The following is a 23376-nucleotide window of genomic DNA, read 5'->3' on the forward strand; positions in this document are numbered from 1 at the left end:
GAGATGGAACCTCATACTATCAAATATGATATAAGAACTCATAAAACCCAAACGAGTATTGTCGGTCCAATAAGCATGTTGAAAATCCCACAATAGAAAAGGCTTGCATCACATCATTTGAGTACACTCTCTATCGTTTAGCTCACGAGAGACTACACGACAGCTTCAAGTATTTGTCTAAACAATCGTGTACATGTGCTGTTGACTAAACGATCGTGTAAAGTTTGACTAAACGATCATGTGCCTAAGCGAGCTTCACTAAACTTACTAAACGATCAAGCACAAGTCTATATGATAAACACAATACTGCTTCACTAAACTTACTAAACGATCAAGCACAAGTCTATATGATAAACACAATACTCTCCCACTTGCTTGGTCGTAGAGCGCATCGTTGCAAGTCTATATGATAAACACAATACTCTCCCACTTGCTTGGTCGTAGAGCGCATCGTTGTTTCCTCATTCCCTCTACCAAATCCAACAGAGCCCACAAGAGGTTGACTAAACGATCGTGTAAAGTTTGACTAAACGATCATGTGCCTAAGCGAGCTTCACTAAACTTACTAAACGATCAAGCACAAGTCTATATGATAAACACAATACTCTCCCACTTGCTTGGTCGTAGAGCGCATCGTTGTTTCCTCATTCCCTCTACCAAATCCAACAGAGCCCACAAGAGGTTGCTGGTCTCAGTTCTTCATGAGAGTGAGAGAAAAAAAGAAGAAGAGTTCTTCGAAGGTAAGTCTCTCGTTCCTTTGTATTTATTTTTGAAAGTATGCAGTAATTTGTTCTGAAATGCATAACTTGTTTGTATGTTTGTGAATGCTTGTAATTGTGTCACAATGAATTTGAAACAAGCTTGCTTCTGCTCATAGGTTCTTTTTGATAAAAGTTCCTTCACTCAGGGCATGATGTAAAAAGAAGTTGGACACGAACAGAATCTAAGATATGATGATCTTTACGTATGCTTTGCCACTTTGTTGGGATGTATAAGGGTATGAACGTTTAACATGGGTGCCCTGTTGGGTGAGAAATGAGATGAGACTCGATTCTTTGTACTCCATGGTGTTGTTAGTGTGAAGAATCTTATAGTTTGAGAAATTTACATCTGAACCATATTAGCAAATGCAATGTAAACTTACGGTAAGGCAGAATGATTTTTAAGAAAATATATCCAAGTAAAGTGAGAATTGTTGGATATAGTGTCTTAAATCTCATGGATCTTGTAGTTTGTAATTGGTAAATACAAATGATTTATTTAGTAAAATAAGTAGTATTTTATTTGACATTTAGAACACATTAACTCAATTCAATAAACTAAGATCCAAGATTATTTTATGTAGCTTGAACAATATATGGTAGATATACAAGTGGATCATGTTTAAGTAAAAACCTAAGAGGTCTCTAGTATATGGATAAAATTAGGTGTTCTATCTTGGTGACCCTCAGTTACGACCCACTTTGTAAGTGTTCCAAATGATTTGACCTAAATCATTTATGTAGAGACATGTGAATGAAGGTATCCTATATAAAGAGTTTGTATAAGACCAAACAAATGAAGCTAGGAACATAACTACACAAGATGAAGTTAACTCTTTGTCTTGATGAATTGCTCTCTCAATTGCTTACTCCGGTTTTGAACAAGGGGCCCCTCCCTCTCATTGCCTTGAGAGAGATTTGTTTATGGTAGGATCATAAACAGGTTGTTCATTAGAGGATCAGTGAGACTCAAGAAGAAAGATGTAATTACAGGGATAAAATGGTAATTTTGACCCAATTATAATTACGAGAAATTCGTGAAGGATCAACTTATTGACGACTGGTTATATGCATTGACACAGAAATATATCTACAGTGCGAAAAGTGTAGCTACGGGACCTTAGTAGAATGACTCACAGTTGATGAATATTGATTACAATGATTAAAGAGTTTGATTAAGTTAATCTTGAATCATTAATCTGTAGGTCCATTAGGTCCTCCTGCTAGCTCACTAAGGGTAAAACAATGATTAATTAATTTTTGAAATAATTTGAATTGTTCAAATTATTTTAGAGAATTTTATATAATATGATTTATAATTAAAACTATATAATATGAGAGAATAATATTTGAATAATCTTCGAATATTAAATTAATATGAATTGGATTCATATTAAAACTATATAATAAAATTTAATATGATTGAGTTCATATTAAAAATATAGGCTATGAGAGAGATATGCATTTTTATATGATAAAATACATGATGAAATAAATATGTGGTATTTGTATTAATTAATTAATAGTTAATTAATTAAGTAATTAATTAATATTTATTTAATTATTTATTATATATTAAATATGATTAAAGATATATTTATTCATTAGAAAATAGTTAAATTTTAAAATAAAAATAAATCCTCTATAATTATGCAGGAGAGTGGGTGTGAGGGGGTTATTTTCCCCTCATGATAGGTTCTGCTTTTTAACGTAAAAACACAAAAAAAATTAAAAATAAAAATAAAATTAAAAAAAATAAGAACTATGGTGTTGTTCTGGTCTCTATGCTCTCTTTCAATTTCTCATAGAAAAATCTTCTCTCAAAATTTCTTCAGTTCCCTACCAATTTGGATCCCACAATTCGTGATCCTTCAAGAGACATAACGGGGAAGCCCTATTGGGAGTGTCTTTCCGTTTGAGTTCTTAGAGGTTCATGCAAAGGATTTTCTTGAAGAATTGGTCTTCAAAGGTAACTTTTCTATACGGTAGAAAATTGAATGCTTGAGCTTTACGTTTATGTAAAATCAATTCTGATTTTTCCCATCCCAATTCAAAGAAAAAAAAATAATTGCGCGCTTTTGCATTGGGATTCAATCCCTTCAAGAATAATCATCAATAAATAGGACAAAATACCGATAGTCATTAACAATAGGAGCATGAGTGGACTCCAAATATAAGAGTGGATTAAACCAAAAGGTGCATCGCATGAGGATGATGAAGTAGAAAAGGACAAAACAAGTTGTTTCACAACTTTACAATTTAAACAATCAAAGGAATTAAATTTTGAAATGTTGGTTAAATTTTCAGACAATACAAACTTGCGGAGTTTTTCAAAAGACGTATGACCAAGATGAAGATGTCATTAATATATAGCAGACTTAGTAATAGATGCAAAGATAGATGAAGAGCTAGGAATCTAAAGAGTTGTTAGTAGAGGTGAGCATGATAGATCAAAAAATTGAGCCAATCGACCAAATCGAAGTCGGTCAGTCAGATAAGGAGAGGGGTCGGTCGGTGTCGGTTTGGAAAAATTCCAAATAAAAAATTTCAAGAAAAAGTTTAAAGAATAAAACAACCAAACCGACTGATCGACCGACTTTTACTCCTCAACAGTCAAGATCGGTTAAAACATTTACTAAATCAATCATAGTCGGTTCGGTGGCAGTTTGGTAAAAACATTGACTCCGACATACCGATGCTCACCCTTAGATTTAGCTCAAACAATCGTCCCACTTTGCGACCCGTACCAACTATCTGTCTCGTATACAAATCCTGAACTTGATAACCATCAGAGGAAAAGGAAATAATTAACCAAGATCACAATGTTGATCAACAGAGGCAAGATTAAAGGTCAAATTAGGGACATGATAGGTATTTAGAAGAGTTAAGTCAAGTGTGGCAATAGTACCAATATGGAATATAGACATACCGTTTTCATTAGCAGCATGAATAAGAGGAAGGGATGGAGCTGGAGTTGAAAAAGTCAAAAGTGAAATATTGGAAGTCATGTGATTGCAACAAGTAAAATCAAGAAGGATAATGAGCAAAAGTATGGCCAAATTTGTGACAATTTGTGCAAAAAAAAAAAAAAAAAATTAGTAGGTATGTGTTGGGACTTGTGTCCTAATTCTCTGGGAGTCTCGTTGTTTGTAATGATACATATTATTTGATGAATAAAATAACTGTTATTTCATTCTAGCATTTACTCATATCCAATAAACAAAACTCCATGGTTATCTTATATAAACTTAAGCATATACATATGATATACAAGATCATGACTTAAGTGATAACCTAAATAGGTCTGTAGTATAAGGATTAAGGTGGGATACTTGATCCTAGTGACACTACAGATACGACTCGTTTTGATGAAGTTTGTAAATGTTGTAAACTACTACAGACGGTAGATCTTGATCATTCATGTGGAGACATGCGAGTGAGGGTGTCCTATACAAAGAGTTTGTATAAGACCGGACCACGAGATGACTAGACTCTGTATATAACGTCGTTGATACTAGAGACTTACATCTCACCTAAATGACCATAGGTGACACGACCTCAATCCTGAGTGTTTTGGAACCTGCCTTTGAGGGCGGTCCTTTGATTAGTATGAGTGAGAGTGGCCAGATTGCCAACTCAACATGCCTACCTTTTTGGGGACTTGTCTGATCTGGGAGCTAGGAACTCACTTACACAAGATGGAATTTATTCCTTCCCTGAAGTAGGGATAAGTAGAGAGATTGCTCCCTTAAAGGCTGATTCCGGGGCTTGAACATAGTGGCTATAGCTTCTCTTTGGAAGAGAGGACTCAGTCATAGTAGGACTATGACTTATGTTCATTAGAGGGATCAGTGGTATTTAAGGAGTTAGATGTAACTACAGGGACATAACAGTTATTGGTCGAGCTGTACTAACGAGCGATCTATGAAAGGTTGTCGCACTGCTGATTGGTTAAGATGGACACATAATATATCTGCGGTAAGGAGAGTTCAACTGTTGGTCTTTAGTGGAGTATCTGGCAGTTAACGGATGGTGGATCCCGTGACTAAAGAGTTTAGTCAATTATTCACGTACCGTTGGAGCTTTGAGCTACATGTCCATAAGGTCCCCTTGGTAGCTCAATGGATTCAGTTGAAGATCAGTTCTTGATGTTGATTTGAAATGTTCAAATTGACAAGAGATAATTCAATTATATATGATATGATCGGTATGGTGTATGAGATATATCTAGTGGAGGATTATTGTAAATGAGATTTACATTAAGTACCATGGAATAGAAAAAGAGTTATGGTTTGTATGTTTCATGAGATGAAATATTAAAACTATGGGTTATAAATATAGTATGATAAGTTGGTTATCATTTATATTTATAATAATATTAGTTATTGGATAATTAATTCTTTTCCTCTAATAACCAATTGAGTGAGAGGTTATTGGTGGTTTTATGGTAACCGTGAGTTAAAAGGAAAAATGTTTTCCTAATTTTACTAAGAAAAGGAAAAGAAATTTTTAAGATTTCTTCTCTCGAAATATTCTCACGAAAGTTGTCAAGTAAATAGGATTTACTAAGCGACAACTTAGATTAGGTAAACGATCGTGTAGTATTTGTAGGCGACAAACACTTAGCTAAGCGATGAGCTAAACAATCGCACAGCTTTTGCTAGACGATCGCTTAGCTTTTGCTAAACGATTGGGCATCGACTTATACGATAGCTTCTATCTTCTCCCACTTGCTCAATTGTTTACACGATTGTTGTTACCTCCATCTTTTGCATCAAACCAAGTCCACGCAGAGCCCACCCTCTAGATTCTCACACCTAGAATACCAAGGTAGCCTTCTTGGTGATTTCATACTCAACTCGACACCGTCGAGGTTTTGTGGTAGCTGCTCGTGTAGTCAGGGTGTTCGTGACCAAGAAGATCGCTGAGTTCGAGTGCACGGTGTCCGTGCAGTGTAGCGGTCGCATTGGACGAGCGTTCGAGGTTGCTGTGTTGCTATGTTCGAGCGTTCGTGATCAAGGAGCTTGACGATGAGTCTACAAATATGTGTAGCGATTCTCTTTGATCATTTGTAGTATCATGTTGTAATTTTTGTAATTAATGCATAACCGTATGTTTCTATTTATGACTGTAATTGTAAATTTCATATATTATTGTAATTTGAAATGATCTTTCCGCTTCTCATGGAAATCCTCATGTTCGATTTCCTTCAATTGGTATCAGAGCCAGGTTGTTCTGATATTCCAAATTACAAGTCTGTTTTGAACTTCTTTTACAGTTTTGATGGGTTTCTGCATTTGTATTTAATTGTATTTAATTGCTAAGTGCATTTGTGGTTGGAGTTGATGAATGTTTCGGGTTTAATTTCCTTTAGTTAAAGCTTTCTTTAATTACAAAGTGTTAATTTGTGAGGGTCCCTGTGTTTTTTGGGCGTAATTAACTTGCAATCGAGTCTGTAATTCGAAGAGTTTGAGTTAGTCGAGTCGTTTGTGATGAAGTTTCGAAGCATGGAGATGCGGTTCTCAACGAAGAAGAAGACCAAGTGTTGATCGTATCGTGTAGCCTAAGGTAAACGATCGTTGGGATTTATCTAAACGATCGTGTAGATTTTTCTATACAATCGTGTAGTATTTACTAAATGATCGTTTAGCTAATGTTAAGCGACGGGGTAAATCGTTTACTCTATCGCGTAGCGTTGGTTGTCCGATTGCGTTAGGCGCTGGAGGTAGACGATCTTAGTGGGGGCATGTGATGCTCATCATTTAGTAAAAGACGCGCGCTAGACTATCGTGTAGTTAGCAAACCTCATCACTTAAATACTACCTACACGATCGCGCGGTATACGATACGGAGGCGCTAACTAAGCGATCGTTTAGGCGATGGTGCTTTGCTACATCGTAATCGTTTAGACGATCGCGTAAGATGAGCGTTGTGCGGAGCACGTTAAGCGATCGCGTACCTCAGACTTCATCGCTTAGTAAAAGGTACACGATCGTGTAGTATTTGCTAAACGATCGTTTAGCTCTGGGAGCGTTGTTAAGCGATAGAGCGAAGAGTTTGTTTTATCGTGTAGACAATCGTGGGAAGTTTAGTACACAATGGTTAGAGACACGTTGCTTCGCCCGAGCGGTTCAAGTCCTGGTTCGCTTGTTTGAACCGAAGACTCCTTGTTATTGTAATAGTTAGCTTTAATTTTGTACTTTTAAGGCAATTTTACCCGTTCATCAACATTTGTTTATTATACATGTGATGTATGATGCTTATATGGCAAAGTGTTTGACATATAGTTTAAAACCCACCTTAGGTTGTGCAATTTTTCATGCATCATGTATTATAAATGTTATAATCTAGCATGAAGAAATTACTTGAAAGCATGTGCATGCATCATGAAATATAAGAGTTATATTTTGCATGCAATGAGCATTATCATGCATCATCCTTTTATTATAAATGTTATAGTCTAAGAGTGAATGGAAGCATGTTTTGTTTGTTTCATTACTGTTTTGTATAAGTGTTATATAAAAGAAGTAGCAATGAATGGACAATGCATTGAGCATGACACTTAGGCTGTTTATAAGCATTATGAATGCCTTACATCTATTAGCTTAGCATTATAGTGTTGTTTTCCGTTTATAAGTGTTATAAAGGAAATTAGACCTAAAATCAATAAGAAAGAGTTGCATGCGAACTTAGGGTGAACTCAAGCTTTTTAAAAGGGTTTTAAAATTGGGTTGAGATAGACCTAAATTCAAATGGTTCTAAAGAGTTTAGTAACCTAGATTAATCTTTTAAAATCAGTTTAATGGAACTAAATTTGTTTTAAATCTATCTATAAGGGACAGGTTTTGGCTAGGCTGGGGTTCTTAAGTTGATGGAAACGTAACACCCCTACCTGGGAACCTACCTAGAAAGGTGAATTAGTTAGATTTTTAACAAGCATGCGACAATTTGGTCAAAGACTCCGTTAAAGAGTTTAATGGATGATGATCAAAAGTTTTTTAACTATCCAAGATAAAAGTTACTCTTGGGAAAACCTAAAAGTCACTTAGTTAAAATCCTTAGCCGTGTTTTTTCTAAGTAAGCTAAACCCTAGATTATAAAATACTTAGTGGGAAGAAGAGATGTATCTGATATGTCTATGATTCCACCCACGTTTCTCCTTATACGTTCACATCGTGAGATTCATGCTTGGCCTCATGGTGCCCTGGAAGCATCCCCCTTTGGATGGTGTTTGCACGAGTCAATATCAAGATGGATGGAAAGAGTGTTTATAGTAAGTGGGTGAGGGGTGTGTATCAACACGTCCTATGGTCTCTGTCATTGGTTCACACCGTGAGATCATTCTATACTCCTTCGTGGCGCCCTGAGAGCGTCCCCCTTCGGATGGGTTTTGTGCAGTTGGTCAAGATCAAGGTGAACTCCAGAAATGGATAGAGTCGCTTTAGGTTTTGTCCCAATCGGATTTTTTCCCTTCAAATTGGATTTTTGGGGCGGATCTCTAGGACAAAAAATGACGGGTCACACTTACAAGAGATTGTTAAGTAAGTTAAGGATCTCTTGGCCAACTCAATGATGGCTAGTCACTATAGGAGCAAGAATTGTTCTGGTATTAATGACTAGTTGAGAACTTCTCAATTCAGAGGAGGGATAATTGACCTCCCTTCAGCGGATTTTGTCCTAAACCTTTGAAGCGTTATTGCGAAACTAGATGTCACACGGGGTTCATATTAGTTTTGCTAAAATCTTATTGGATGTTGTTTGTTTTACAATGGGTATTTGCTTAAAACCTAACGTAGGTCAATGTGTTTTTCTTTTTAGTAACTCGTTAGTATTTCCGTTTAGTGCTTTTAATATGACCGACTACATACAGTGGGAAGAATCGTGTGAAACGTATTTCGTGGCAAACGACTTCGTATTTGTCATGGTTGAGAAGTGTCCTCAAGTCTCAAGCCTTGATGCACCGTGAAGTGTTCGCAATGCATATGAGATGTGGATGAAGGCTAATTCATTGGCTAGACTTCACATTTTGGCTAACATACCTGATGTTTTGGCCAAAAGGGTTGAGCACATGATCATTGCACGAGAGATCATGGACTCGTTGCAAGATTTGTTTGAACGTCAGTTCTTACTTTTTGAGCATAAAGGGATGGATGAAAAAACCAGTAGTGTTAGTTGTTATGAAACTGATCCCACTACTCTCCAAAAGAGGAGGAAAGACAGTAAATCTGATTTATTGGTCTTGGAGACGTGTTTGGTAGAGAATGATAATTCTGCCTGGATCTTAGATTCGGGTGCTACCAATCATGTCATTTCCTCTTACCAAGGATTCAGTTCCTGGAAAATGTTGCCACAGGGAGAGATGACTCTATGAGTCGACACTGGTGAGGTTGTTTCAGCTGTTGATGTAGGCAGGTTGAAGTTATTTGTTGACAAGAAATGTTATCTATTGCTTGATAATGTTTTTGTAGTTCCTCATATTAAGAGGAACTTGATCTCGGTTTCTTGTCTCATTTTCTGAGAATAAAGTGTTTGTTTTCAATAACGGAATGGAGATTGGTTTTGGTTCAATGGAAAATAACTTATATGTACTAAGGTCGTTAGTCATAAAATCCTTGTTTAACACTGAAATGTTCAGTACGACAACAACAGCTAAAAGACCAAAGGTTTCTCCTAAGGAAAATACCCATCTTTGGCATCTAAGGTTAGGTCACATCAACCTTAATAGGATTGAGAAGTTGGTGAAAAGTGGACTTCTGAAGAGTTTACAAGAAAACTCCTTGCCGGTGTGTGAATCATGCCTCGAAGGCAAGATGACGAAACTACCTTTTACTGGAAAAGGTTACAGAGCCAAGGAAGCCTTGTAGCTTGTACATTCAGATCTCTGTGGTTCGATGAATGTTAGAGCTCGGGGTAGGTATGAATATTTCATCTCTTTCATAGATGATTATTCAAGGTTCGAGTATCTCTACCTAATGCAACGTAAGTCTGAAGTCCTTGACAAGTTCAAGAAGTATAAAGTTGAAGTTGAAAACTTGTTAGGTAAGAAGATAAAAACATTACGATCTGATCGTGGTGGAGAGTATATGGACCTCCAATTCCAGAACTATATGATAAAACATGAGATTACATCCCAACTCTCAGCCCTTAGTACATCTCAGCAGAATTGTGTATCAGAAAGGAGAAACAAAACCTTGTTGAACATGGTTCGATCTATGATGAGTTATGCTCATCTTCCAGACTTATTTTGGGGTTTTGTAGTGCAGACTGCATGTTATATCCTGAACAACGTTCCCTCGAAAAGTGTTTCTGAAACACCTTTTGAGTTGTGGAGAGGCCGTAAAGGTAGTTTATGCCACTTCAGGATTTGGGACTGTCCGACACATGTGCTAGTGACTAACCCAAAAAAGTTGGAACCACGTTCGAAGGTTTGCCTTTTTGTAGGCTACCCCAAGGAAACGAGAGGTGGATACTTCTATGATCCGAGTGAGAACAAAGTGTTTGTTTCTACAAATGCTATCTTCTTGGAAGAAGACCACATCCAGGATCATAAGCCATGAAGTAAGCTCGTTTTGTGTGAGATCTCTAGTGAGACTGAGACTGCTGAGGGTTCAACAAGAGTTGATGAACATGCCGACAGATCAACAAGAGTTGTTGAGGTCGGTACATCCAGTCAACAAGCTCAAGAGTTAAAACTATTTCAACATAGTGGGAGGGTTATGAACCCACCCAATCGCTACATGGGTTTGACTGAAGCCCAAAACGTCATTTCGAATGATGGGGTCGAGGATCCGTTGTCTTTTAAGAAAGCAATGGAAGATGTTGACAAAGATGAATGGATTAAGGCCAACCAGGAAATAGAGTCTATGTACTTCAATAACGTCTAGGACCTCGTTAATCCACCTGATGGGGTAAGACCTATTGGGTGTAATTTGATCTATAAGCGAAAGAGAGGTGTAGCTGGAAAGGTGCAAACCTTTAAGGCTAGACTCATGGCAAAGGGTTATACCCAGGTTGAGGGAGTTGACTATGAGGAAACTTTCTCACCTGTTGTCATGCTCAAATCTATCATGATTCTCCTGTCTATAGCCATATTTTATGATTATGAAATATGGCAAATGGATGTCAAGACTGTCTTTCTTAATGGTAATCTTGAGGAGACCATCTATATGACTTAACCAGAGGGGTTCATAGTTCCAGATCAAGAGCAAAAAGTTTGCAAGCTTAATAGGTCCATTTTTGGGTTGAAACAAGCATCTAGATCATGGAACATCAGATTTGACTCTGCAGTCAAGTCATTTGGCTTTGATCAGAACGTTGATGAGCCTTGTGTTTACAAGAAGATCATCAACAATTCAGTAGCTTCCCTAGTACTGTATGTGGATGATATCCTACTCATTGAGAATGATGCAGGGTATCTGACTGACATTAAGAAATGGCTAGCTGCCCAGTTCCAAATGAAATATTTGGGTGAGGCACTGTATGTTTAGGGATCCAGATCATTCAGGATCATAAGAACAAACGGTTAGCCCTGTCTCAAGCATCGTACATTGATCAAATGTTGATCAGGTACAGGATGCAGAATTCCAAGAGGGGTTTGTTACCCTTCAGGCATGAACTCGTTTTGTCTAAGGATCAATATCCTAAGACACCTCAAGAGGTTGAGAAGATGAGACAGATTTTCTATGTTTCAGCTGTAGAAATCTTAATGTATGCAATGTTGTGTACCAAACTCGACATTTGCTATGCAGTAGGGTTGTCAGTCGATATCAGTCCAATCTAGGATTTGATCACTGGACAACAGTTAAAACGATTCTTAAGTATCTTCGAAGAACGAGGGACTACATGCTTGTGTATGGAGATAAGGATCTGATCCTTATAGGATACACAGACTCTGACTTTCAGACCGATAGAGTTTCTCGCAAATCGACATCGGGGTCAGTTTTCACTCTGAATGAAGAGGCTATAGTGTGGTGAAGCATCAAGCAAGGATGCATCACGGACTCCACTATGGAAGTCGAATACGTAGTCGCTTGTGAAGCAGCTAAAGAGGTTGTTTGGCTAAGGAAATTCCTTTCAGATTTGGAAGTTGTTCCAAATATGGATTTGCTACACTTTTTATTGTGATAACAACGGGGTTGTGGCAAATTCAAAGGAGCCTCGGAGTCATCGTCGGGGTAAGCACATAGAACGGAAATACCACTTGATCAGGGCGATTGTGCATCGCAGTGATGTGATAGTCACGAAAATCGCATCGGAGCACAACGTTGTCGATCCCTTTACAAAGGCTCTCATGGCTAAAGTGTTCGAGGGTCACCTGAAGAGTCTGGGTCTACGGGACATGCGACATCTTGTCTAGGGCAAGTGAAAGATGATACTGGGGTATACCCTAGTTTATTGTATATTGTACATGTTTTATATTGTATTGTACATTAATTTCCCGAGTAATTAGGACAAATGGGAGATTGTTTGGACTTGTGTCCTAATTCTCCCGGAGTCTCATTGTTTGTAATGGTACACATTATTTGATGAACAAAATAACTGTTATTTCATTCTGGCATTTACTCATATCCAAAACAAAGCTCCATGGTTATCTTATGTAAACTTAAGCATGTATATGTGATATACAAGTTGATCATGACTTAAGTGATAACCTAAATAGGTTTATAATATAAGAATTAAGGTGGGATACCTGATCCTGGTGACACTACGGATACAACCCGCTTTGTAGAGGTTTGCAAGTGTTATAACTACTACAGATGGTAGATTTTAATCATTCATGTGGAGATGTGTGAGCGGGGGTGTCCTATACAAAGAGTTTGTATAAGACCGGACCACGAGATGACTAGACTCTGTATATAACGTCGTTGATACTAGAGACTTACATCTCACCTAAACGACCATAGGTGACACGACCTCAATCCTTTGTGTTTTGGGAACTCCTGCCTTTGAGGGCGGTCATTTGATTAGTATGGGTGAGAGTGGCCAGATTGCCAACTCAACATGCCTACTTTTTTGGGGACTTGTCTGATCTGGGAGCTGGAAACTCACTTATACAAGATGAAATTCACTTCTTTCCCCAAGTAGGAATAAGTAGAGAGATTGTTCCCTTAAAGGCTGATTCCAGGGCTTGAACATAGTGGCCATAGCTTCTCTTTGGAAGAGAGGACTAAGTCATAGTAATGTTCATTAGAGGGATCAGTGGTACTTAAGAAGTTAGATGTAACTACATGGGCATAATGGTTATTGGCCGAACTGTACTTACGAGCGATCTGTGAAGGGTTGTCGCACTACTGATCGGTTAAGATGGACACATAATATATCTGTTATAAAGAGAGTTCAACTGTTGGTCTTTAGTGGAGTGGCTGGTAGTTAAAGGATGGTGGATCCCATGAATAAAGAGTTTAGTTAGTTATTCACGTACCATTGGAGCTTCGAACTACAAGTTCATAAGATCCCCTTGGTAGCTCAATGGATTCAGTTGAGGATCAGTTCTTGGTGTTGATTTGGAATGTTCAAATTGACAAGAGGTAATTCGATTATATATGATATGATCGGTATGGTGTTTGAGATACATCTAGTGAATGATTAATGTAAATGAGATTTATATTAAGTACCATGGAATAGAAAAAGAGTTATAATGAAATATTAAAACTATAGGTTATAAATATGGTATGATGAGTTGTTATCATTTATATTTATAATAATATTAATTATTGGATAATTAATTCTTTTTCTCTAATAACCAATTAAGTGGAAGGTTATTAATGGTTTCATGGTAACTGTGAGTTAAAAGGAAAAATGTTTTCCTAATTTTAGTAAGAAAAGAAAAGGAAATTTTTTAGATTTCCTCTCTCGGAAATATTCTCACGGAAGTTGTCAAGTAAACATGATTTACTAAGCAACAACTTGGATAAGGTAAACGATCGTATAGTGTTTGTAGAAGACAGACACTTAGCTAAGCGATGAGCTAAACGATCGCATAGCTTTTGCTAGATGATCGCTTAGCTTTTGTTAAATGATTGGCCATCGACCTATACGACAAGTTCTGCCTTTTCTCACTTGCCCAATCGTTTACACGATTGTTGTTTCTTCTGTCTTCTGCCTCAAACCAAGTCCACACAGAGCCCACCCTCTGGATTCTCACACCGAGAATACAAAGGTAGCCTTCTTGGTGGTGTCATACCCAACTCGACACCGTCGAGGTTCTATGAAGGTCGTTCGTGTAGTTGGGGTGTTCGTGACCAAGGCGATCGCTGAGTTCGAGTGCGCGGTGTTCGTGCAGTGTAACGGTCACGTTGGACGAGCATTTGAGGTTGTTGTGTTCGAGCGTTCGTGATCAAGGAGCTTGGCGATGAGTCTACAAATGTGTGTAGCATTTCTCTTTGATCATTTATAGTATCATGCTGTAATTTCTATAATTAATGCATAACCGAATGTTTCTGTTTATGACTGTAATTGTAAAGTTCATATATGATTGTAATTTGGAATGATCTTTCCGTTGTTCATGGAAATCCTCATGTTCGATTTCCTTCAGTATGGTCATCATAAACAAAGACCAAATAGTAGAGTCAAACATGCAAGTGAATCAGATCAAAGCAAACTGATCTGGCTGAATTGAGCGGAATTGGTCTAGGTGGACCGAACTAATATGAGTGGCTCGAACATATCTGAATGGATCAAATCGGTCTGAGTGGGCCAAACTGGTCTAAGAGAAATGGGTAGATTAATCTGGGCACATCACCACAAGGCGACAAATATATGCACGGAAGATCAGAGCGGAACCAAGCGAACTGGGTAGTGGATCTAACAGAGGATGACCGAATCTGGGAGATTTAAGCAGTGCAGGTGCTTAACACAGACGATGGCTACAAGCTAGAAACTGAACAAGGGAGCTTGCTTGCAAATCTGAACGTCGGAGAACTAGATCTAACTTGGGAGCTTGGTTGCATGGAAGTTTGGGTTGGATTTGTTGAATTCGAACACGTTGTGAACATCTTGGCTAGATCAACCAGATCTGAGAGGACAGAGCGTTGATGGGCAGACGCGTGGGACCGATCGATTCTAGTCTGATGAGGGACACGATGGTTGGATCTGATGAGGGAGGCGAGGACGGGAGTTTGGTTAAAACCTTCTCTGATACCATATGTAAACTTGAATATTTTATTGAACTATTGTTACTTTACAAAGAGGAATACAAGTGTATATATATACACAAAAGACAATACAAGTAAGGAAAATTATAAGAGGGTGTTTAGCTCACCAACTTGAGTTGAATTGAGTTGATATAATACCAATTCACCTCAACTCTCAATTCTTCCAATATTTTCAATGGCTCAACCTACGACCATTTATGGCAACTATCGCTGTCACACTTCGGGAACCAACTCCAAGCTCCAATAACCACCTTCGATGACAACTCCGACAACTAACTCCGGGCTCCGACAACCACCCCTGATGAAAACTCCGATGACCAATTTCGAGCTTCGACAACTACCTCCGACAACCATCTTCGCGCGACCAACTCTGATGACCAATTTCAAACTATGGCAACCACCTCTGATGACAAACTCTGATGACCCAACTCCGATGACCACCTTCACGGGACCAACTCCAAAAACCAATTTCAGGCTCTAGCAATCACCTCTGACAACAAACTTCGATGACCAATTCCGACAATCACCTCTAACTACAAAACTCTTATGAAAATCACTTACGATGATCAACTTTTTATGACCACCTTCGAGCGAGCAACTCTGATGACCAATCCTAGACTTTGACAACCACCTCCGATGACAAACTTCTGCAATAAACTCTAATACCACCTTCATGCAACCAACTTCAAGCTCTGACTGTCGTCTCTGACTATATACTCCAGTGAAAATTATTTTCGACAATCAACTTTGACAACCACTTCCGACTATTATAAGACTGATGGCTGTTAAAGTACGTTGTAGGGTTGCTAGTTATGTAAATAATCGTATTGTCTACAATTAAGTGTGATATTTATATGTAGAAATTTGTAAAATATATTTTTATTTAATTGAATTCACATATCAAATAGGTGCTAAGAATATTTGGAAAAGTGCATATGTAGTTGAAAAATATGTAACATATAACAAAAAAAAAACCATAAAATGGAGAATTTTTTCCTATAACATTTTCTAGCAAGAATCAATGAAAAATAGAAATTTGTTCTCTAATGCTCCTCCAAATTTGGAGGAATTGAAAATGAAATTGTTGAAGAAATGTGGTGGCATTTCATTGGCTGCTAAGATGATGGGGGGTTTCAATTAAAAAAAATCATAAAAGAGTAAAATACATGACAACAATAGGAAGAAGAATACAAAGAAGAAGACGTTGATGAAACTCATGGAGAAAAATTAGGAATCAAAAGTTTTAATTTCTCTTTGGTCTCTCATTTTATTTAATCATATTGGGCAATTGCTATTTATTACCAAAAAGAAAGAAAGAAAGAAAGAAAGAAAGAAAAGCTTTAGAAATTAAAGAAAACAAATTGCAATCCATGTTCTATTCAAACAAAGATGAGTAATTGAATAAAAAAATTTCAAAACAAAAATAATAATTAGAAAAGCAGATTATTTAGAATTCAAAAAGCTGCACCAGATACCCAGATATATGAACTCAACTCTGCACCCAAAATACAAACATATGAACTTAGACCAACTACTCTCTACCCAAAACATAAACATATGAACTCAGATCAACTAACTCTGCATCCTAAACACAGTCATTTGAACTCTACAAATATATAAACTTCAGACATCCTATCTCAACTCAAGTCCCAAAACAGTCCCTAAATAAGAAAAGAGTAATTAAAGATTCTAATGGGCTAATTTATATAAAACATATATGATAATAATCACATACTTATGTAAGAAAGATTTAAGGGATTAGTTTACTATCTAACCAATATTTCGATAAGGGTCATAAAACTTAGTAATGTTTCATAATTATTTTAAAAATATTTTGGGACATTTTTAATCTTTTGATATTCACTTATCTTTTAATTTTATAATATTTTAAAATAAAAATATATCATTTTCATATTTACTATTAATTATAAGATTTTTTTTTAAAAAAATATCATTAATTAATTTATCTCTTATCAATAAAATTTTCAAATATTTAATTTCATATTAACATCATAATAAGTCTTTTATATTCCTAACTCAAAATCAATGATTGAAATTTCAAATATATGTCGAATATATTGATAATATACTAAAAAATATAAATATATATCATATACATCATGATTATATGATTTATTTTGGAATGTGTTTACAGATATACTTGAAACCAAGTGTTATAGTCCAATATTGGAATACAAATAGCTTTTTTTCCCCCTGGAAATAAACAAATTGCTGATTACATTTACGCCAATAGTATTTATTTAGCCTCATTCTCATTCCTACAACAAGATTCTTACCACAAACTTATGGCACAACAAATTACAATCATCAACTGCACTTAAAATTGTTCAACATTACAGATCAAAATCAAATTCACATCCATATCATACATCTCTTCTAATACAGTTCATCCATTTTCACGATTTCCGGCCACGAAGAGATTTATTTCAAATCGACTTATTAACGTTAAAAACGAGGGAAAAAAAAAAAAGAAAACAAAGATGGCTATTCTGTGATAAATACAGAACATTAAGAATCTACGTACATTGTGATTCTCTCTCTACAGCAGCATACAAGGAAATTATACTTCTTACTGAATGAGAAGAAGACCAAAAGCCAGTACATGTGTAAAGGCGACGAGATAGGCCAAATTCAAACCTTGTGAACCCATCCTCGAAGCGCCGTTTCCGTTATCTGCATATACATGGAAACAATCATATTCCAGATGATGAGTGTAGTGAAGGAGAAGTGTTCAAACTAAAAGCTTTGAGTAGAGGGGTGGGGTGGGGTGGGGGTATTGGTTATCTGTAGAGATTTCATCCTCTAATGGTGACTAATGACTAATTGATGATATGTTTTTAAATTTATGAATATTTTTAAGAGATATCGGAGATATCCATTAAATCCAGATATGAAAATCAAATCATACGATATATGTACGGATATTTTAATCATTGTTTTTAATCAGATATCATATCATTGTCGCAACATAAAAGTGTGTATTTAGGAGTTTTTTTCTTTGGTGAAAGTAACAACAATGCTCAAACAATCAATTGATTTTGATGCGTGGTCATGCGTTTTTAAGAGTGCTTCTCGACCAAACCCTTAGACCAAAAACACTGTAAAGTATTTTCTCACAAAACACTTTAGTTTAAGATGCTTTTGACCTTAAAAAACAAAGCACATGTAGCCTACTTTCAACCTGTTTCAATAGTACTTTCATGTTACTTTCAATGACGATGATTTCGAGTATAAATTTTCATAATTTATTTTAATAGAAAAGATATTCTACGGAAAAATTTCAAAGTTCAAGGATATTCTTTTTAAACAAATTTCAATGTTCAAGGGTAGAAACAAAAATTTTCTAAGTCAATGGGTATAATTTGAAATCTACCCCAAAGTTCTTTGAAGTTTTTTATATAATTTAACCTAATAAGTACTAGCTTCGAAGGCATTAAAGGCTGGGGTTTGTAAAAACTGAAATGCTTTAATTAAAGTCAAGTTTAGAGCTCACCTTCAGGCCAAGGGCAAGTGTTGAGAGTGGAAATATTTGTGAAGATGGTTTGTTTAGAGAAACCAGCATAGGCACAAGTAGTGGAGTCGCAACCAGAAGATGTTGAGTTACCAAGGAGAAAATTGTTGCCTTCACATGCCATGGCTGGGCATGATGACCAATTCGATAATTTCATTGAGGATGCCTTCAACTGTGATGGCTTACAGTCAAGACTGACAAAAGAAAACACACACAAAAAAAGTAAGCTCACTAGCTCTAGCTCTAGCTACATTCAGTTCAGATCCAACAAGTTTTCATTTCTCAACAAACAAATTATTCAGTGTGGAACATACATCCAGTTTTTTGCAGCATCACACTGACACAACACACAGTTGTTGGCCGTGTAATCGTACGTATCGTTTGAGAGAAGGAATGGGAAGTCTAAAGAGTCTTCCCTGATCGCTGATGAACAAGCTGCAGATAGAACTCAGAACAGTTAAGTTCATGGTAGGCATTTGTTGAACAAATATAAAGGATCTTCAGTGATATGGTAATGACGAAACTACGACAAAAAGTGTATCTGTTGAACAAATATAAAGGATCTTCAGTGATATGGCAGATCTTCAGTGATATGTCAACTTGTAAACAATTTCCTCTCACGGTCCCATTAAATGAATGGCATAATATTCTAACATATTGACGCGGACATTATGGTCTAGCAGCAGTTTGGCGAGAAAGTTGATGATAGTTTTTGTGGATGATCATGAACAAGGGTTAGCTATTACTATTAGACAACAAAACTATTACCTATTAAAATAGACAAACCAAAATTGCAGCTCCACTAAAAAGTCCTAGTATTCCTCTGAAGCCATGAGTCCCGCAAAATTGCAAAAAGAACTAGCATATTATATATGAAAGGGCAGAATGTAAAGGACCTCCACCAGCACACAATGATGGTCTCTGCATTGAGCATAACTAACACAGAATATCGCTTAAATCGAGCAAGCGAAATTACAGCTCTAGATAGTATGATCCAAGTCATCAACACACATTGTTACCAAGAGTGTACCAACAGGTCCTCACTACTACCTCAACAAAAAAGAGTGCACCACTCTCAGAAATGGTCTACTTTTAATGATGTCTCTCTTATTTGGATGGATAGGATAGTAACGTTATTCTTCACAAGCAATCAAGAGCTTTTAGTGATGAGTCAAATAAATAAAAATATAAAGCAACTTCCAAATCCCTCCATCACAAAAAAAATAAATAATAATAATAATAATAAAAAGAAAAAAGGAACTCCCAGTCTATCCACCACTCCGCTCTATGGTTGTAATCAGTTGACATCGACTTTTCTCTACCACCTTGGTTTATATATATATATATATATATATATATACACACACACATATATATATTTATTTATTTTACTTTGTCTGTTTTCTCTCTCTTCAACTTTTTTTTGTAAAGTTATACGGGCTTTGAAAAGCCATAGTTTTTCTTTTCTTACGGCTAATTGGAAACATCTTTTGTATACCATTTGATTGATTCTTTTTGTACTCTTGGATATCTTCGAATTTTTCATTTTATCAATAAAATTGTCTCTTATCCAAAAACTTTGTCTATTTTCTCTCTCTTCATTGACTAAACACCAAAATTAACCGACCTTCCATTGAGCATTTGATTCCCTGCAAGAACCAAACCTACCTCTAAAATTTAAAAAGAAAAACTATTCAATGAATGGTTGCCCCTTAATAATCGTTGAATTTGAATTTCAAATTTTGCATGCTCTCTAATAATCACTACATACAAATTTAAAATTCAAAGTACTTTTACAATTTTTCTCTCCTATATCCAATAGTGCAAAATGCTAGTCATATTGTGGTGGCTTTTTTGAATAGATTATCTAGTTAAATAGAGTGAGACGACATCAGCCATGTGGCATGGGCAACTCAGGGTGACAACGAACTGTCTACTCATATAAAACAACTAAACTACGTATTGTCTCAGGCATCATCAATTAATTAAGTACTCAAAAGTCAAGTGCAGTCATTATCCCAAATTCAACAGGAGGACAAAGAAATCCTAAATATCAGGATTGTAAGATACAACCTTGGATCATTAAGAACTCTATAGACTTATGAATAAAAAAAAGTGTCCTGAGATTGACCAATAGACACGACAAAATAACAGCTCTGGTTTACGATGAAATTGTTTTATTTTATTTTATTTTTTTTATTCTATTCTAGATGGAGAATTGATCTAGTGTTTGATGTTTCTCTCCTGTCTTGTTTTATATTATTTTGGAACATAAAATTACAAATACTTAAAATGGAGATTTGAACCCTCAACCTATCTTAAAAATTATAGATATTTTGCCAGGGAAGAAATAGGCAAAGAATTCAGGCAAATTTTTACCTTCTAAATTTTATTTTTTATATATAATCTTTTAATTCTCAAAATTTTAAATACGTGAAAAAGAAATCTCAAAATTTAAAAACAGCATATTAGAAAATAATTAAATATTGATTAGTTGTGTATATATATATTTTAATTTATGACAACAACTTTAATTATTCTATTTTTATTTTTAGAAGCATCTTAAAATCTTAGAAAACAGTAAACAGGGCTTTAGAAACCTTTTTTTCTTTAAAACAAAATCGACAACAATAAAAGATAAGGATTTTTTTTTCATTTTTTAAAATTAATTAGGATATCTAAGGGCGGTTTATTTGGCCATTCAGATTTTGTTTTATTTTTTCATATTTGAGTTAAGCAAATATGAGGTTTGCAGCAACCTAAATTATGTTTTTTCGAAGTTTGTAATCAAACTTCTAAAAACTAATATGAATTATATTAAATAAAGATGAAAATATTTATCAATACATGTTATAAACTCAAGTCACTTTTTATAAAGTAAAATATGTATCATGCAATGTATTATAAATGATATAAAATATTATAAAGTAATAATTATAGATTTTTTAACATAAAACATCTCCATACATAAACTAATAGTAGTTTATCCTCAACCAATACTTATTGGTTAACTACTTCAATTATTTTATGATTTATAAATATGCTATCGATCATATTTTAAACAATTATTTAAATTTAAATCTATTTTTTTATTATTCTACCAAACACATATATGAAAACATGAAATACAACTTGTTTTCAAATTTATTCCCTACCCAACAGGCCTTAATTACTATAAATGCTAAATCACAAAAAGAAAAAATACCCTTAAATTTTTTGCTTTTGTTTAGTGTTCTTTCAAAAGAACTCAACCTTTCATAAAAGTTTTTAAATTATAAGAAATTTGATGGATGAAAATTAGAACTTGAAATAGATGTGGCGGTGATATAAAATAGTGTGGGAGTATTGAATTTCTTAGGTAGTCTCGACACCTTTACAAAAAGTCGAGATTAATATAGTAATTATTGAAGGAATAGGGGTATTTTGAAAAAAAGAAAACAAGTTTGGGTTTTTTTATTTTTGGAAATATAACAAGAAATTTAAAATAAATAAATAAATAATTAATTTTTAAAAAAAGGCCAATCGACTTTTCTTCTTTCACTCTTAACCCTAATTATACTTGAGAATTAAATTGGATGAACAAACGAAACATCACAAAGCGAAATGGATTTAGAACTAAGCCAATTTAACCCTAAATTTCACCTAAATTTGTGCAAATTCATCAAAAATCATGTCATCAATTTCAGACTCAACCTAAAGGTAACGAGAAACGAAGAAACGAAGAAGAGGAAGAAAGGGGAAAAAAAAAAACCTCTAAGAGGAATGTCAAGAACTTGAGAAGCTTGAAGAGTTCTTGCATCTGCAATTCCATTCAGCTTCAAGATCGTCTCCTCCGAGACATTAAACCTTCCGGCAATCGCCGATACGGTGCTTCCAGTTTCCACCAAATGTCCGTAATGGACTACTCTGTTTCCATCCACTTCATCGCAGCTACACGGCAGAGGAATCCACAGCTCTTGCCCTAGCTCAATTTTACTCGGATCCGGAAGTCCATTTGCTGACGCGATTTGCTGGAACGTGACAAGTCTCGCGAAAGTGACTTCCGCTATTTTGTCGAGCGAATCGCCGCTCTTGACTTTGTAAATCGGACGCTTATCGGAGAGACCAGTCCCGTTGACGCAATTGCAGTTGAACGGAATCTTGATCTTCCTAGACGCCGGTAAGGGAAAACTCGACGGGGTGTTGGTCGGAAGGTTGTTGGCGCCGAGAAATGAGAGGAGGTGTTTGACCTGGAAAAGGCTTTGTACGGCGGCGATGGTGGTGGCGTTTGGGGGAATGTAGTCGATCAGAGAGTGGCATTTTGAGGTGGAGCTGCAGTTGAACCGCGGTGGTGTCTGAGCTACGGATACGGCGGCGATGGCGGAGAAAACGAGTACTTTGAAAAGGATGGTTCCAGCTCCAGAAGCCATAGTTGTCTTCTTCTCTTCGAAGTTGCAAGGTTTTGTTAGGGTATTAATGGCGGATTGACGTTAGGGGAAACGCGGTTTTGGAGTGGGGAAAACGGAAAAGTCGAAGTGGGCCACTCTGGTGTAGCGTGTACGCGGGGTAAGGATAAGGACTTTAGAGGGAGAAATTTAAATGTTAGTGAGGAAAGAAGTAGAAGCCGCCATTGAAGAGTCCAAGGAAGCCTTTCTATAGTACCTGTGAGCTGTGAGAAATTTCTGAGAAAATCGAATTAGGACGAAAGTTCTTTCCCACGTAATAATTGAGTTTTTTATTTTTTTGGTACTAATAACCAAATTTCTCGTCTAAATTTTCATTTTGAAAGTAATTAAAAATAAATTTTTGTTCATCCACACATCACTTGTGGATGTTTTTCTATCGAGAATATAGGAGAAAAAGTTTTCACGTGTGAAAGTATCGTTGTATTATATGAATATAAAAAGAGTAACAGAAGCAAAAGGTTATACATCTTTATCTTTAAAAGTAG

At 35.9% G+C, this 23376-nt stretch overlaps 1 protein-coding gene across 1 annotated transcript; it reads right to left on the reverse strand.

Annotated features, from left to right (window-relative positions):
* Nucleotides 1–17221: 17221 nt before the first annotated feature.
* Nucleotides 17222–23293, reverse strand: LYM2 (lysm domain GPI-anchored protein 2 precursor). The gene is made up of 4 exons (XM_039032026.2): nucleotides 22198–23293; nucleotides 18761–18881; nucleotides 18429–18640; nucleotides 17222–17608 (listed from the first exon to the last, which is right to left on the reverse strand). The coding sequence occupies exons 1-4, from the start codon at nucleotides 22853–22855 to the stop codon at nucleotides 17505–17507; spliced, it is 1095 nt and encodes a 364-aa protein (XP_038887954.1). The 5' UTR covers nucleotides 22856–23293; the 3' UTR covers nucleotides 17222–17504.
* Nucleotides 23294–23376: the final 83 nt, after the last annotated feature.

The sequence above is a fragment of the Benincasa hispida genome, chromosome 5, assembly GCF_027475165.1.
Source record: "Benincasa hispida cultivar pf3 chromosome 5, pf3_genome.v1.1, whole genome shotgun sequence".
NCBI lineage: Eukaryota > Viridiplantae > Streptophyta > Magnoliopsida > Cucurbitales > Cucurbitaceae > Benincasa > Benincasa hispida.